Genomic DNA, 16,786 nt, shown 5'->3' with positions numbered 1-16,786 from the left:
AGAAAATACTGTAGACGTTCATTGATAGTGCGCCCTATAGTCCAAAAAATACAGCACTTACAGAGATGCTAAACGTCCAATGTTTGTCTTACCAATGTTAGCATAGCATTTCATGTTCTAAATCAACTCCATTTAGGGTCAGTGAAATATAACATGAATTCTATTTTATTTTTTGACAAAATATCTAAAATATTAGCCAATCAAACAACATGGAGCACAAACAATTCATTTCATACTGGGAAACACACACACACACACACACACATGCTTGCACAGAGTGTAATGTACTGACACACGGGCACAGAAGAAAGAGGCAGGCAGTACAGAGTGGAACACAGGCAGAGGGGAAAAGTGCACTGCAAACAGGAAATTAAATGTCAAGGACCCTTGTATGTCCTTAATGGAGGACTAAATGTACACCTCAGGGAAGAAAGAGAGAGAGAGAGGTATTTGTTAAAAGGAGTAAAAAGATCAGAGGCATAAAAAACGAGAGAGAGAAAGAGAGAGAGAGAGAGACTGATGACAAGGAAAAAGTGTGTATTGTATTATTTTATTATTTCATATAATCCAGCCCCTTCTGAATTAAAAAATCAAGGTATGGGTGGTCCACATGTAATAAAACACTATCCAGTGTAAATTAGACATTACACTATTCCAGATGAAACCAGATCACCTTTGCCCTTCATTACAGGTCCAGTACACTGACAATCTAACATTACAGGTGCATCTAAAAAAAAACTGATCATCATTGAAAAGTTACTTAATTTCAGTAATTCAGTTTAAAATGTGAAATTCATATATTATATAGATGTAATACACACATAGTTATCTATTTTAAATGTTTATTACTTTTATTGTTGATGATTATGACTTATAGCCAATGTTAAGCCAATGTTAAGCCAAAAATAAGTGTCTCAGAAAATTTGAATGTTATATAAGATCAATTGGTACTTTTAGCAGTGTGGGCAGTGTGCCAAGTCCTGCTGTAAAATGAAATCCTCATTTTCAGCAGAGGGAAGCATGAAGTGCTGTAAAATGATTTTTAGGGAAAACACTGCACTGACTTTGTATTTGATATAACCCAGTGGATCAACACCAGCAGATGACATGTCTCTCCAAACCATCACTGATCATCAGTAATTTTTGCATTTTATTTGTAAATCAAGGAAGCAGAGTCTGGAGGAAGAGTGGAGAGACACACAGTCCAAACTGCTTGAGGTCTATTGTGAAGTTTCCTCCAATCAGTGATGGTTTGGAGAGACATGTCATCTGCTGGTGTTGATCCACTGTGTTTTATCAAGTCCAAAGTCCTTTAAAAAACACTTTAACCTGTAAAAAAAGAGCCTTCTCTGGTTTAACTGTACTATAATATATATATATATATATATATATATATATATATATATATATATATATATATATATATATATATATATATATATATATAATGATGTTTTTGTGTACTTTGGTACGCAGGCACATTACAATCAGCTCTCCCTCCTGCCCTTCCTCTAAACCCATACATCACCCAGTGCCCCTCCCAAACTACAGCTTCCTTTTTTGAGCCTTTTTCAAATTTGAGCAGAGGGTGAAGTCAGCAAAAATCAGGGGGGTTAGTGCCCCTTTAACATTAGAAAAAGTCCCATTTCTTTACACGAGGAATAAGCTAGGTAAAGTACAGTAAACGCTGCCTTTGAAATAAGCTTTGATAACCTCCAATCATGCTGAAATTACAGTCCTTCCACACTGTCAGGACTACTGCATTCTGAGCAGCATTATATCAGCAGGGAGAGACACTGAATAAAGATTAGATTCTGGTTTTCTAAGGTCACGACTGTTCATACTTACTGACATGCCAAATGTCATGGGACAGTAAGTGAGGTTTGCTATTAGACCAAAGTTTATACCGCATTTTTTGCACTATAAGGTGCACTTAAAATATTTTATTTATATTCGAATTGCGAAAAATGTGGTAGACCTCCATCTAAGTGTGACGCAGTTGTGAAACTTGTTGCGAGATTGTGTTTCACCTGATGTTTTAACAAATATGAAATATGCCAAAACACACATCCCAAAAAACTGAAGCTGTGAATGCATTCAATGGTAGTTTTTTATCAAAGAACAAGACAAGACAAGCATATATACGAGGAGTGGGCAATGGGGCCAGAATCCAGCACAGTTCACTGATTTCCCTGCTACAATACATCTTTCACACCTGGCAACTAAAAGGTGAGTAAATTCAGGTGTGGGGCCTTGCTCAAGGGCCCAACAGTGGAGCCCACCATTGTGGAAACCCAGGTTTCGAACCCACAACCTGGTGCCTGCACGTTTACTATGTTAAAACAAGCTAAATGGGGCGAACCACTATCTGATATCGTCTTGGCTTACCGTAGCACTCAGGGTTCCTCAGTGTACAGCCTTAGTGCTGGAGAGATTCAGGAATCCAAGCTTACTGTAAATAAACGGAAGCACTTTACTCACCTAAATAAACAGTTTTCAGGAGAGAAATATGTGCACCCAGCGCTTGTTTGACTCATTTTGTTTACTTAGCTTAGCTTTACTTAACTTCATTAGCTACCCAAACCTGCTGAATAAGTTCCCTTATAGTGTTTTTTAAAATGCGCCTTATAATCACCTCATACGTGATATATGTGATATATGTGATACTCATCATTTTGTTTCACTAAACTTCACTAAGCTATTAAAAAGAAAACAAAGTTCCATTTAGCAGTTATGTTTGCTATTTTTCCCACATTGATTTATTCATAGGACTCATACAAACATGGTCCAGTGTGATCTGCTGAAAGCACTGCATTAAAAAACACTTACAGAATACAGAATACAGAGGACTACAGTTACAAATTCTATTACAGAAATATACGACACAAGCAGCAGGACGTCAGGGTTAAGAAAGGGAAATGCGCTAATAGCATTAAATAAAAAAAGGACCATCAACAGTCCATTGCATTAACACATCATTACCAGCTTAACTTTGACAGGCCTAATATTAATGCACATATTTTATGTATATACGACATAATCATATAATAAGAATCTAATGAGAAAATGATGAATGTTAAGCATATACACACACACATATATTCGTCTGTGCATGTGTCCGTCTGAGTGTGTGTGTGTGTGCGCGCACACGCGTGCATGTGTGGTCAGTCAACTCAGCTCCCCCCTGCAGTGTGATTAATGGAAGCAGCTGTGGGAAACAGGCTGTGATACACACATGCACGCACACACTCACTCGTGGGGACACGCGCGCACACATTCATCACTCGCTCATTAGTAAGTTGCAGAAGAGTGGCGAGCGGCGAGGATGAAGGGAGGGCGAAGGAAAGGACGAGAGGAAAAGCAAAAATGCTGTACACACCAAAGTAACTTAAGCAGAAGGAAAGAAGAACACACCCAGTCACAGTGAGACTATCACTAATTTTTATATCAAAATTAATTTTTAGTAAAGTATACCCCTGTAGTAACTGTCCAATGAAAAACATGCATCTCCAAAACAGTAACTTTACAATAGAAAGTAAAAATCTCATGTAATTTCGTTCTGCTTGTTGAGAACCTCAGGCTGTACACAGCAGGATTAGCCAGCAGACTTTTTCTGACTGAGGGATCTGTACCTACTGTCCATGGCAAGTTTGAGTTTGAGTTTTGTGATTCTATCAGAGTTAAGCATAAGAACTAGTTTGTTCAGGCATTGCCATTTAGCACAAGCTAACACTAACATGCTGTAAATGCTAAGTGTAAACATGGGGCGTGGCCAGCAACAGTTTATTTGTATATAAGTGACAGAGATCTTAAACGACTGGAGAGATTTCTTTATGTGAGAGTGATTTTGTGTAGAGAACTTCATAAAGATGTTTTGTATTGCCCATAGACCCATTCTAACTTGTGTAAAAAGAGGTATAATATGACCTTTACATAGTTAACATTTACTGTAAATACTCCAGCAGACAAACAAACATTTGTTGTTTTAGTTGTAGATAGATGCCACTGCTAAACAAATCCCAGAAATTATGCAACTTGACTTAAAATAAAGTAATTAAAGTAGAGTTGGGTATGAATTACTAAGGGATCCTTTTGCACACACTGTGCAATGTGCGTCGCAATGCTCTTTGCTATCTTACACCCCATCAACAGTCATTAAATGAGGGTCTAAATTTAGGAATGAATCTACACCATAGACTGTGTATAGCTGGACAGAGCATCGTCTCTCAAAAGTGAAGCCTCCACAGGTCGGGCGCCCCCTGCTGTTCGGTTTCAGAAAGCTGTGTAACTCCACCCATCCCCATAGGTTTCAATGGCAAAACAGACAACTTTCAATCACGTTTTTTTCTAATATACTGTAATTCTACCTCCATTATTTAAATGCAGCAGCTAGTGTAACCTCTGCTTATATCGTCAAATTTTTATATCCCCACAGAATTAATTTCTAAAAAGTTATTCAGCTCTATTCAAAAAAGGTGTGGTTATTGTAAAAGGGCTGGTTATGGGCGGGACCAATAACAGACCTTCAGCTCCGCTCAGCTTTGCTCTGCAGTCTGTGACCGCGAGGCAGCCCTCAGGGGCGGGGTTATTTAAATGAGTAGGCTGTCTCTCCACAGTCTTTCTCCATCCTCTGGTCTCTACTGCGCAGACTCGGGTTTCAGGATCGCCAACATGGCGGAAGATTTTGGCTTCATTTTCATTGAATGAATGGGAACGGCGACATGGCGTCCAACTTTTTGTACAGTCTCTGATCTACACTGATGGGCGTGGAGGTCTGAAAATAAAGTGTGTTCAGATAAATTTCTCGCATATTGTTGAAAACACAGGTGCACCACTGACTGAAATAAACCTAGACAACAGTCAATCCTCAGAATTTTATCAGAATCTCGATTTTAACTCGACAATAAACAGAATAAAGATTAAAATTACATTGCTCTTCCCTCAAATGAGCTGATGGCGTACCTTCACAGCAGATCTAAACAAGCAGATCAGTTTCCTCTGCTGAGACGCAAAAAGCACAGCGCTGTTAAGATACCAACGTGCCAAAGTCAGAGCTCACATGCTTCTTAAAGGGAATGGCAAGTGACGCACTGATTGGTTTATTTCATGTTACGCCCAAAACACACCTATTGATTAAGAGAATTAGTTCATGCCTACCAAAGGCACATCGATACGTCCTAAATCCAGCTGTGTGATCTGCAATTGAACGGTGCACTATAGATCACTAAAATAGGGCACTTGTTTTTTTTTTCCATTTTCATTTTCTAAACACTATTTTTTTTCGGTAAATCATCATCTTTTTCAGATTTCAGAAGAAAGATTCAATGAGCAGGTGTTAATTTTTTTTTCCCCACATACAGTGCAAATGCATCACAACTTTTTCAAGAAGAAAAAAAAAAACAATTTGGACAATTGATTAACATGCAAAAAATGCTCAAACTGCCACAGACTGGCTTCCCAAAACAAAAGTTACAAGTGTTACAAGTTAAACTCCTGATCTGATCAGCAGAGTGTTACAACTCCATGAACATCTCCCCCTCCAGGAAGAGATCAAATCTAGTCCCAGGCTAAAACATCTGCCTATGGAGACTCCCCACTGACAGCGTAACGCGTTCAGCATCTAAAGCTAATCTGAGTCTGGAAAATCTCGGCCGGAGGGCTTCCAGTTTAAACGATGCGTCAGTAGGAGCGTAACCCCTCCGATCCTTCCTGCCAGCCCGTTATTTTGTTAAAGCTCCAGACGCCCCGCTCTCTTTCCGCCACATGGACCACTTTGCCGTGAGCTACTGTAATAAAAGCCTGCCGTTCTGCGGCGAGGAAGAAAAACACCTCATAAACTCTGCATTAGACTCCCTCTACTTTATTCATTCATTAACGGATCTGCGGCGCGAGCGGCGGCCTTTCCGGGGCGTCTGTTTGTGCGCTTTGTTTATAGATGTGGAGAGAGTGGCCAAGCGTGAAATAGTGCCAAAAGAAAGAACACAAATCAAATCCAATAAGTTCATTAACTCAGGGGAGAGCTGGTATTTATTCCTTTACTGTTTCATTTAGCTGTACAAACAGCGCTCGCATCAAACACAAACACATTTCTATATATATATGAATACGCAAACAGGCGCGCACACTACAGAATTAACCAAATTAGCCTCATCAGAAGATGCTTTTTCACTCCACACAAAGTAATGAGGGCTTGGAAAAGCAAAGAAACACAAACAAGCACAACTTACTGATGTGTGTGTAGCTAATCGACTACCTTCCCAAGTAGCTGCTTATAATGCATGAGGAGACTTTCTCTGAATAACTAACCAACACACAGTTGGGTTTATTATATTCACCAGAACATGGGGTCATATAAGTGTCTTTACAATATACTGTACACTCACGGAGAGGTTTATATAGATCAGGGGTGTCCAAACTACGGCCCGCGGGCCATTTGTGGCCTGTTTCCTTTTTTGGAGCGGCCCGCGAGGTATTTTAGAAATAGAATGAAAGTTGGCCCGCTGTTAAACAGGTTTTTATAATGTGAGATTAAAAGTTAGGTGTCAGAAACGGGCCAAAGAGTCTAAAAGCGGCGAGAGTGAAGTTTTAGCGCAGAAAAACGGGCCAAAGAGTCTAAAAGCAGAGAGGGTGCGCATTTTTAGCACAAAAAAATGGCCAAAGAGTCTAAAAGCGGAGAGGGTGCGCATTTCTAGCGCAGAAAAACGGGCCAAAGAGTCTAAAAGCAGAGAGAGTGCGCAGTTCTAGCGCAGAAAAATAGCAAAAGAGTCTAAAAGTTGCCGTAATTAAGGAGTTTAATATTAAGAGACATCATGAAATTAAACATCAATTTGAAAAATCTTAGTTTACACAACACTGTCAAAGATAAAGGTAGTAAGTCAAGTAAAATGATGTGTAAAAATGAAAGTAATCAGGAAAATGTATTATTTAAAGTGGTATATTTCATTATTTGTTTCATTATTGAGTCTTTGGCCCGTGACTTCAAATATATTTCTCCTTCTGGCCCCCAACAAAAAAAGTTTGGACACCCCTGATATAGATGATCTATATACCGTATTTTTGCTTTATAAGGTGCACCATCAATAAACGTCTATTTTCTGCTCTTTTTTCATACATAAGGCGCACCGGATTATAAGGCACATTATATGACACTAGTAAAGTGCAGCAACTCTGATGTTCCGATACATCAGCTCACGGACGCAGACTTGTGCTGATCGACATCACTCTAGGAGTGATGAGGGGAAAGAGCGCCATCTACTGTACCCACCCAGAAAGAGCAAGGCCAAGTGTGCTCTCTCAGGCTCTGGCAGATGATGGCAAGCTGCATGACCGGGATTCGAACCAGCGATCATAGTGCCAGCGCTTTAGACCACTTAGGCTGGACCACTCGGCACCCCCCAAATCTGTGTTACATGTAATGACTGGATTTGGGACACTTTTATCTGATTTTTGTGAACATAGACTAAAGAATGATTAAGGTTGTGTTCCAATTCACTACAGGAAACTCTAAAACTCACTACATCATTTTAAACTTTTAATATCTAACCACCTTCAGACATTCTGTAACTGTTTTAGCTGAGTTTTTTTCTTTACCTTTTTATTTGTTTTAATATATATTTTTGATTGATTTAATTTTATATGTTTTACCTTTAAGCCCTTTTATTTTATTTATTTTATTCATTTCAACCTTTTAATTTATTTTATTACTGGTTTTACTTTTGGCCTTTTACCTTTTTATTTAATTTTTCGTCTTTTATTTTTTATATATTCTTATACTTTATTAATGTATTAATAATATTTATTTTAGTTCCATCATTTACTTTATTATAATTGTGGTGGTATTTTAATGCTTTATTTCTTTAATTGTGTTTATATTTTATTATTCAAATTATTTATCTCTTAGTTTTATTGCTTTACATTTGAGCCTGTCAGCATATCCTTCTATTCTGAATTATTTTTATTTCTTCTTAATTAAGTCTTGAATTGTTTGCTTGTTTTTATAATTTATTAATTTTTATTTTTCAGTCGCTTTAATGTTGTGTATGCTCGGCTCGGCTGCATTGAAAAGGACAGATTACCCTCAATGTATTACCGAGTGGATAAATTGGCCTTTAATGACAGTGGGACACTGTTGTATAAGATTTGATTGAAAAATAAGAAAGAAAAGCAGAAGTATTTGCTTGAGAAACAGAAATGTAGAATAGTAGAATGTTAATATCATTGACCTACCACTGATCTGTAGTGTTTAGGGTTAAAGGGAAAGGAAAAAAACAGGAGGGAATGAGTGAGCAAACAAGTTATAGAGCAAGAAAGAGAAAGAACGAGAGAGAGAGAGAGAGAGAGAGAGAGAGAGAGAGAGAGAGTGATGAAGCCAGGATGCTGATATTTGAAGCATTGCTGATGTGTTGGAAAAGCCATTCTTATTCAGTCTACACACACAGAGGGATCTTTTACGCATCATTTCCACTCAAGCTGTTCAAAGTCTGGCTCTGACCACAAACAACAACCCGAATCCCTCTCTCTTTCTCTCTCTTTCTCTATGGGATCATCAGCAGACACGCATCACATTAAACCTGTGGAAGCATTTGGAGTGCTTTTCTCTTTTTTCTGTTAAATCATCTGTTTCTCCTCCTCAGAATGAGGATCAGACAGACAGAAGCTGATCGCTGTGAGCCTCGGAGGCTGTGTTCAAACGAGCGCGCTCAAAAAGCTGAAGAACAGAAAGGAACAAATCGGAGCAGAGGAGCTGGGGTGCGCTGCACCCGTCAACACACTGTCCCGGGATGGCATTATTATAGTGGGGCGTCTTTTATATAGAAGCATTTCTATATAAATCATTCCACTAGGGGTGTGCCATATCTTATTGTACGCAATAATAGAGTCATCATTTTTGTTTATGATGAACGATATTATACCCTGAAATATCGTGCCCAAATATCACCCACCCCTAATTATCACATAAGTGTACTACTTTTTTTTTTGCTGTTTTTAGCAAAAAAATTTCACACTGTTCTCATTTTATTTGCCATTATATATCTACTAGAGACTATAACTGTTCAGTATGGATATTATTATGGAGTATCATGACATTCTGGATCATTGACTTCTGTTAAGAATCTGATGAAATTATTGTATTTTTTATATATTGTTATTTAATATTAATATCTCAATTAGGAGTGTGCAATATAATATATCATATATGCAATTATTTAAAAAAAATGTTTTTGATGCGGTAGTGTATTTTTGATACATATACATACATATATATATATATATATATATATATATATATATATATATATATATATATATATATAAATATATACGTATATATACATACAGTAGTGTAATATCACTACTATGAGTGACTGACTGTGACTGTTGTTTGTGAGATCAAATTCTCCAGATCAGAACACCAGCAGTTAGGGCAGGATTAAAGTACTCATTTAACGATATTATATATTATATAGTAGTTATTTAACTAGAATATAATGTTAACATGAAATAACATGGAAATAACTCATAATAGGGCTGCAACGATTAGTTGATATAATCGACAATGTCGATTAATTAAATTTGTCGACTATAAATTTCACTGTCGACTAATCGTTAATTTGTAACAGAACAGCATTACACAAAGTGCTGCAGAACAGAAGTGCAAAGGGAGATAAAAGGGGAAATGGCTCACTCACAGTTTACACTCAACTTACTCAAAAGAGTTTTCAAAAGAGATCTGTTTTCACAACAGATCACATATTTAATCACTAAATATCAGCAATTTACACGTTCAAACAACATCTATACATTTAAACACCTTTTAAAATATCAGGTTCAGCTGTTTCTATTGTTTTTAGAGGTGGAGGACATGGCATAAATAATCGATGACTTATCGACTAATCGAAAAAATAATCAGATTAGTAGACTACTAAAATAGTTATTAGTTGCAGCTCTAGCTCATAAGGGGTAAAAGTGTCAGTGCAGTAGCTGTGGTCAGTTCACCCCCACCCCCACCCCCCACCCCCCACCACACAGCAGCTGCAGCCGAGGGAACTGAATAAGAAAAGCAAAATAACACTCAATTCAAGGTTACTTCTGTCTCTCTCTCTCTTTCACTCTTTTTCTCATTAAATGTATCTTTTGCAGCCCTTCATCATGCAGCCAATAAGCAGCCTCCCCCCCTCTCCCCCTCACCTCCCTGCATCATGCTGGGTCTATAGCAGATGCTGCAGGTATAGCACTTCTCTCTCTCTAACTAACTACCTGCTCCAAGCTCCAAACTGTGTGTGTGTGTGTGTGTGTGTGTGTGTGTGTGTGTGTGTGTGTAGCAGATGTTGCAGCTGTAGTAGTTCTCTGAGACATCAGTGTGGCATATGGCCCCAGTGAATGAAAGATGGGGGCTGTCAGATAAAGAAAGAGAGAGAGAGAGAGAGAGAGAGAGAGAGAGAGAGAGAGAGAGAAAGAGTGAGAAAACGAGTGTGAGAGAGTGAGGAGGACACTGCTCATTTACGGTCATGTACTTGCCGAAGTGGAAGAAACAACAGGGGACACAGAGAGAAGGGACTTAAAAGAGAAAGAGAGGGAGAGAAAGTGTGAGAGAGAGAAAGAGAGGGAGAGAGTGAGAGGGATACTGCTCATTTACGGTCATGTACATTTAGAAGCAAGGGGACAGAGAGAGAGAGAGAGAGAGAGAGAGAGAGAGAGAGAGAGAGAGAGAGAAATGGTAAAAAGAGAAAGAGAGAGATTGTGAGAGAAAGTGTGAGAGATAAAGTAAGAGAGTGAGGGTTACATCGCTCATTTACGGTCATGTACCTGTCGAAGTAGAAGAAACAACAGAGGATAGAGAAAGAAGGGACTGAAAAGAGAAAGAGAGCAAAAGAGCAAGAGAGAGAGAGAGAGAGAGAGAAAGAGAGAGAGTGTGAGAGAACGAGTGTGAGAAAGTGAAGGGGACATTGTTCATTTACAGTCATGTACCTGCAGAAACAGCAGGGAACAGAGAGAGAAGGGACTTGAGAGAAAGAGAAAGAGAGAGAGAAAGTGAGAGAACAAGTGTGAGAGAGTGAGGGGGACATTGCTAAGAAAGAAAGAAAGAAAGAAAGAAAGAAAGAAAGAAAGAAAGAAAGAAAGAAAGAAAGAAAGAAAGAAAGAAAGAAAGAAAGAAAGAAAGAAAGAAAGAAAGAAAGAAAGAAAGAAAGAAAAGGGGAATAGTAATAGAGACGCAGGTCATACAACTACAACAACCACGGGGCATATCATGAAGAAAGCAGATAAAAAAGAAAAGAAGAGGAGAGAAGAGAGAGAGATCAGGGACCGTCTGCCTCTTGCCTATTTTCATCCCTCCATCTCTCTCACTCTGTGTGTAATGACATCCAGCACAGCACCTTTAATGGGAACTTTCTCCTCATTAAATACCTTCAGGAGGCTCTGGGACACATATGCGTGCACTACACACACACACACACACACACACACACATACACACATACACACATACACACATACACACATACACACACACACAAAAACATCTATAGAAGACGAAATGTTTCAGACATACAGAAGAAACCACTGAGAATGAATGAAACTAAAATGTAAGAACCAATGAAAGGAAGAGAATGAGAGAAAGAGAGAGTGAGGACAAAGAAAGCAAAGGTCTGAAGACAGAAACATAGAAGAAAAATGGAAAGAAGGAACAAGTTCAGAGAAAAGTTAAGAGAGAGTTAAGAGAGAAATAAGAAGGAAAAGTGTAAGAGTAAAAGAAAGAAGAAAAGGAACAGAAAGATTGAGACAGCAAAAGAAGGAGAAAGGAAAAGATTGAGAGACAGAAGAAATGACAGAGAGAAAGAAGAAGAAAGGAAAAGTAGAGAAGGACTGAGCAAGAGTGAGAGTAGTTGTGATTCCAAAGCAGGTTTGTGTGTGAATTTGCATACAGACAATCACTGAGAAGAATAAACCCAAGAGTAGACAATAGGGCTGCATGATATTAGAAACATTTTACATTGACAATATGTTCCTTTCTTGAAAATATATATCGCAATATTAAACAATGCAGGGCCCATGATGTCACCAGCCCCGCCCCCACCCGCTCGCTGTCTCGCATCCGGACCAATCATGAGCTGAGTCTGAGTCAGCTCCGAGTTCAACTCAAAACCTCAGCATTGAGCTGAGTCTGAGTCAGCTCCGAGCTCAACTCAAAACCTGAGCAAAACAGCCAAAGAACACGAATCGACCCTTTAATCAGGCATTTAAATGGCTTTTAAGAAGGTAAATAAGAACGTTTTTTCTGGGATTAAGAGTGTGAATTCAGCTGTAACTGGAAATATCTGCACCACAAAACTGCGCTGGACTGAGGTGCACAGCTTTTCAACATGTGCGTTTACAACAAGCACGTGCCCAACCATGTGGATGGAGGCCACACAGTTACCTCGTGTTTACTCCTGCCCCCTCCCCTCGTTTTGCCCTTTTCCCTTGCGCTTCTCAGGCAGCAGCAGCCTGTCACTCACACAGACACAGAGACAGCGCTGTGTATATACTTCTTGTGTGAAGAATTAAACATTGCAACATGATGTGTTTGATTTAATTGCTTTAAGTGACATTGCACCATCTGCGATGCATCGCGATGATGATGCTTAAACGATAGATTGCGCAGCCCTAGCAGACAGAGCAACAGAGAGCGAGACAGAGTGAATGTGTTAAAAACCAACAGGTGGTAAAAAAAAAAGGAAAAAAAGAAAGTATATGAGTGTGTTAAAGCATCAGTGAGAAAGAGAGTGAGAAAATCAAGAGATTCGAAGGCTCCTATTAAAACCTCAGCCACCAAAAGCCAAAATATGACATAGATGAGAAGAGAAGAGACAGTTCCAAAATACAGTAATAAAGAGGAACTGTGAGCCTTCACATTAACTTCCAGCTACATGAAACACTGAACACTGAACCAGGAGTGTGGGCCTGCCACCACTGCTGAAACAAATCCTAAAACTAGAGGAAACACTGCAATATGACTTAAAATTAACTGGGCATTTTTTAGTATTGATTTTTCAGATCTTTCCCTTATTTGGCTAAAAACAGAAAGTGCTCATTTTCTTTGCAAGAAAGCAAGAAAGAAAGAGTCAGGTTAAGTACAAGCTTTTCAAGAGTCAAGAAAATAAAAGAAATGAGAAAGGAGATCCTTTTGCTCTTTTTTTCTCAATCTCTCTCTCTCTTTTTCTCTCTCTCAAGAAGCAGCAATCCATCTGGAAGAAAGCAGAGCCAGGACACTAACAAACACTGCACAGTAAACACACACACACACACACACACCATGAAAAAGGAGGAGCTGAGGACATGTTTGGGTCCCTATGACGTAATGGGACCCAGATTGGAAACACTTAAAACGAGACCTCATTCTTCTTGCCTTTTCCTCCCTCCTTCTTCTTCTTCTCGTCCAAAAAAGGGAGAGAGAGAGAGAGAGAGAGAGAGCAACACAGAGAGAGAGAGATTGAGAGAGAGAAAGTGAGAGAGCCTTCTGCTGTGTGCCTGCAGGCTTCATTAGGCTAGTTTGAAACAGCCAGCTCCGTGGCGCGTGCGTTAAACATTAATCACTGCATAGCATTACAGCTAGCGCATTAGCATAGCGCGCATAGCCGCCGCACGCTTTAACCTACTCCACAAAAACACGAGGAGAGGAAAGAAGGGCAAAAAGTCTGAAATCCAACCTGGCCTGCTTTCATACAGAATAGAAGAGGAGTATTGATCTACCACCAGCTTCCTCAGATGCTCTACTGAGGTACTCTGCATTAAAAAGCTAAATACACTACATGGACAAAAATAGTGAAACCCCTGCCCATTCTTTTTTTTTTTTTCTTATCAAAAAACATTGTTGGAGTCCCCTTTTCTACTGTCCAGGTAAAGCTATCAGGAAGTATCTAAAAGCACTGAGTTTCAATGGGGTCAATTTCACTACTATTAACTCACTTTTCACTTACTAGCAAATCTATATGGTACCATATATATAAAAAGAAACCGCTTCTATCACATCTTCCATCCTCTGGCTAAGCACACACTCCAAAGGCTTTCAGTCAGCAATACTCCAGCATGCTTCACAGTCAATACAAAGATTCTGAAGTAGGTTAGCCATTGACATCTATTAAATCAACAAGTTTTCTCTTCAAGGTCTTGGAGAAATTGATACATACATGAGAACACACAACCAACAACAGTGTCTTTGACCTTTTTGCCTTTAACATATGAGTTAATAATCCAAGCCTCGTACAAGTATAAGTAGAATGGAACTTTGTATAAATGCAATGCATATCCTGCAAAGACCAGCCATAACTACAGTGAAGCATGGTGGTGGTAGTATCACAAAATACACCTCTAAGTATTGACTATATTCTGTATAGTGACTATATTCAATGTTAGTTTTTATCAAGTACAAGACAAGACAAGTACAAGTTCAAGAGAAGTACAAGTACAAGTAAAAGTTCAAGACAAGTACAAGTAAAAGTTCAAGATAAGTACAAGTAAAAGTTCAAGACAAGTACAAGTTCAAGACAAGTACAAGTAAACGTTCAAGACAAGCACAAGTAAAAGTACAAGACAAGTACAAGTTTAAGATAAGTACAAGTAAAAGTTCAAGACAGGTACAAGTACAAGTTCAAGACAAAGGCAAGTACAAGTAAAAGTTCAAGACAAGTACAAGTAAAAGTACAAGACAAGTACAAGTACAAGTACAGGAAAAAGTACAAGTACAGGAAAAAGTACAAGTACAAGCACAAGACAAGTAAGGCAAGTACAAGTACAAGACAAGTACAAATACAAGTACTAGAACAAGACAAGTACAAGTACAAGACATGTACAAGACATGTACAAGTACAAGACAAGTAAAGGCAAGTACAAGACAAGTACAAGTACAACACAAGTACCAGTACAACACAAGTGCAAGTACAAGACGAGACAAGTACAAGACATGTACAAGACATGTACATGTACAAGTACAAGACAAGCCAGCTGAATCAGGTGTGGTCTTGCTCAAGTGCACAACAGTGAAGCCTGCCATCAGGGGACGCCAAACCTGGGCATCGAACCCACAACCTTCTCATCAATGACCTGATCTAATCGCTGAGCCACCACTGCCCAGTACTGACCCAGAGAACAAACATATATATATGCAATTAATTAATATTTAATGGATGACAAGCGTAAAAAGTCTATAAACAAATATAAAATGGAAATTTTGAAAGAGAAAAAAGAGAAAGCAAAAATACATATATTGTTCTACAGCACAGCATAGTATCCCAGCTTGTTTCTATAAGTGTGTTCTATGGTCTTTCGAGATGGTTGCTTTGGTATCACATACCAGAATCAAAAGACTGAGGCTGACTAAAAAAAACAATTTTTTATATATTTTTTTAAACCACATCCTTCTGGGGACTTATTCTGTGCACATTAATAATATAAAATCCCAGCGTTCACCTTTCCAGTTCTACATTACTACGAAACTCTACATTAAACAACTAAAAAAACGTACAAATAAATCACATGATTTTACAAATAAATCATCTATATATATATTTCTCCAAATCTTAAGACTCCTGTAGCATTTTCTACAGAATAACTGTGAGCTGTGTGGCACAGAAATCCCTTTCCACACTTCAAATCTAAACAGACAATGCCCTTCCAGCACCAAAATACTACAAAACAACATAGCTATAAAAAAGACCAGCAAAAGAAGATCTTCACCTTAAAATACCTGTATGAAATCTTACAAATTCTCAAAAAGTTCCAAGGACAGTGAAACTGCATGCATGTTTTTTTTTCCAAATTATGTATTTACTTTACATTTACAGTAAATAAAAAAAGGCCTTCAACTACAAGCTTTCTAAAGAACAATCTTTCTAAAAGAACTGAAACAACAAAAAAATATCAGTTTACTTAAAAGGTCAAGACTTTGGGTGCTATCTTACACCCTGAGAAAATCATTGCAGTGCTCATTGCCATCTTGCACCCCGCCCAACAGTCTATTTTCACGCCTTGCGTTTTCGTCGTTTAAATTATGAAAGAGCCTGTAAATATATCTACACTGATGGGATTAGTGGTCTGGACATGAGGTGTGTTCAGGTAAACTGAAATCTGGTGTATTGCTATCTTGGCAACTGAAAACACAGGTGCGCCACTGACTGATAAAACCCCTGATTACAGTCAAGTCAGACGTTCATTGCTATCTTGGCAACACAGGTGTGCCGTGCGCTCTCAGAGAGCGTACAACCACACAAGGGAATGCAGCAGTGCACAAACAAAACTTCTATACTGTTCATCTCTACTGAGATGAACAGAAGCGCTGCGCCATTAAAATATCAATCTGCCAAAGTCACCTGGCTCTTAAAGGAAATGGTAAAGGGTAAATTTCACGTTACGCCCAAAACACACCCATGATTATTTAAGAGAATCAGCACATGCCTTTTGCACGGTTCGAGCTGTGCAAGGTGTACTTTTCCCGTCGTTACGATAGCAAAGACACACAGACATGCCCTAAATCAAGCTGCGCCGTGCATTGTTGATGGCTCACCTATAGATCGGTAAAATGAGGCCCTTTAAAAGACATGAATGTGGAACTCCACAAAACACCCCATTGTGCATAAGTGTTCATTATACGCCAATCACAGGAAGACAGGAACTTACCTCACAGAAGAGTGTCAGTTTGTCGTCCGGCAGTAGCCCATTGGCCTCGTCCAGCAGGAAGTCCCGCCTTATGAACTTTTTGAAACCCCAGTCTTTGCCCTGAACAAAGCGATAGGCTCGCTGACTCTCTGCA

At 38.8% G+C, this 16,786-nt stretch overlaps 1 protein-coding gene across 3 annotated transcripts in view; it reads right to left on the bottom strand.

The window, feature by feature from the left end:
* The window catches only part of spop (speckle type BTB/POZ protein), a 134,420-nt gene that overhangs the window by 24,912 nt on the left and 92,722 nt on the right, over window positions 1-16,786 (bottom strand). For all 3 annotated transcript variants that reach the window (XM_022665072.2, XM_022665073.2, XM_049468200.1), the window contains one exon: window positions 16,654-16,781. In XM_022665072.2, the coding sequence (XP_022520793.1) occupies window positions 16,654-16,781 (128 nt within the window). The remainder of the gene's footprint in view (window positions 1-16,653; window positions 16,782-16,786) is intronic.

This window comes from Astyanax mexicanus, chromosome 19 (genome assembly GCF_023375975.1).
Source record: "Astyanax mexicanus isolate ESR-SI-001 chromosome 19, AstMex3_surface, whole genome shotgun sequence".
NCBI classification, from domain to species: Eukaryota; Metazoa; Chordata; class Actinopteri; order Characiformes; family Acestrorhamphidae; genus Astyanax; species Astyanax mexicanus.
The sequence above is the reverse complement of the archived record's forward strand: the minus strand, read 5'-3'. Positions and strand labels throughout refer to the sequence as shown.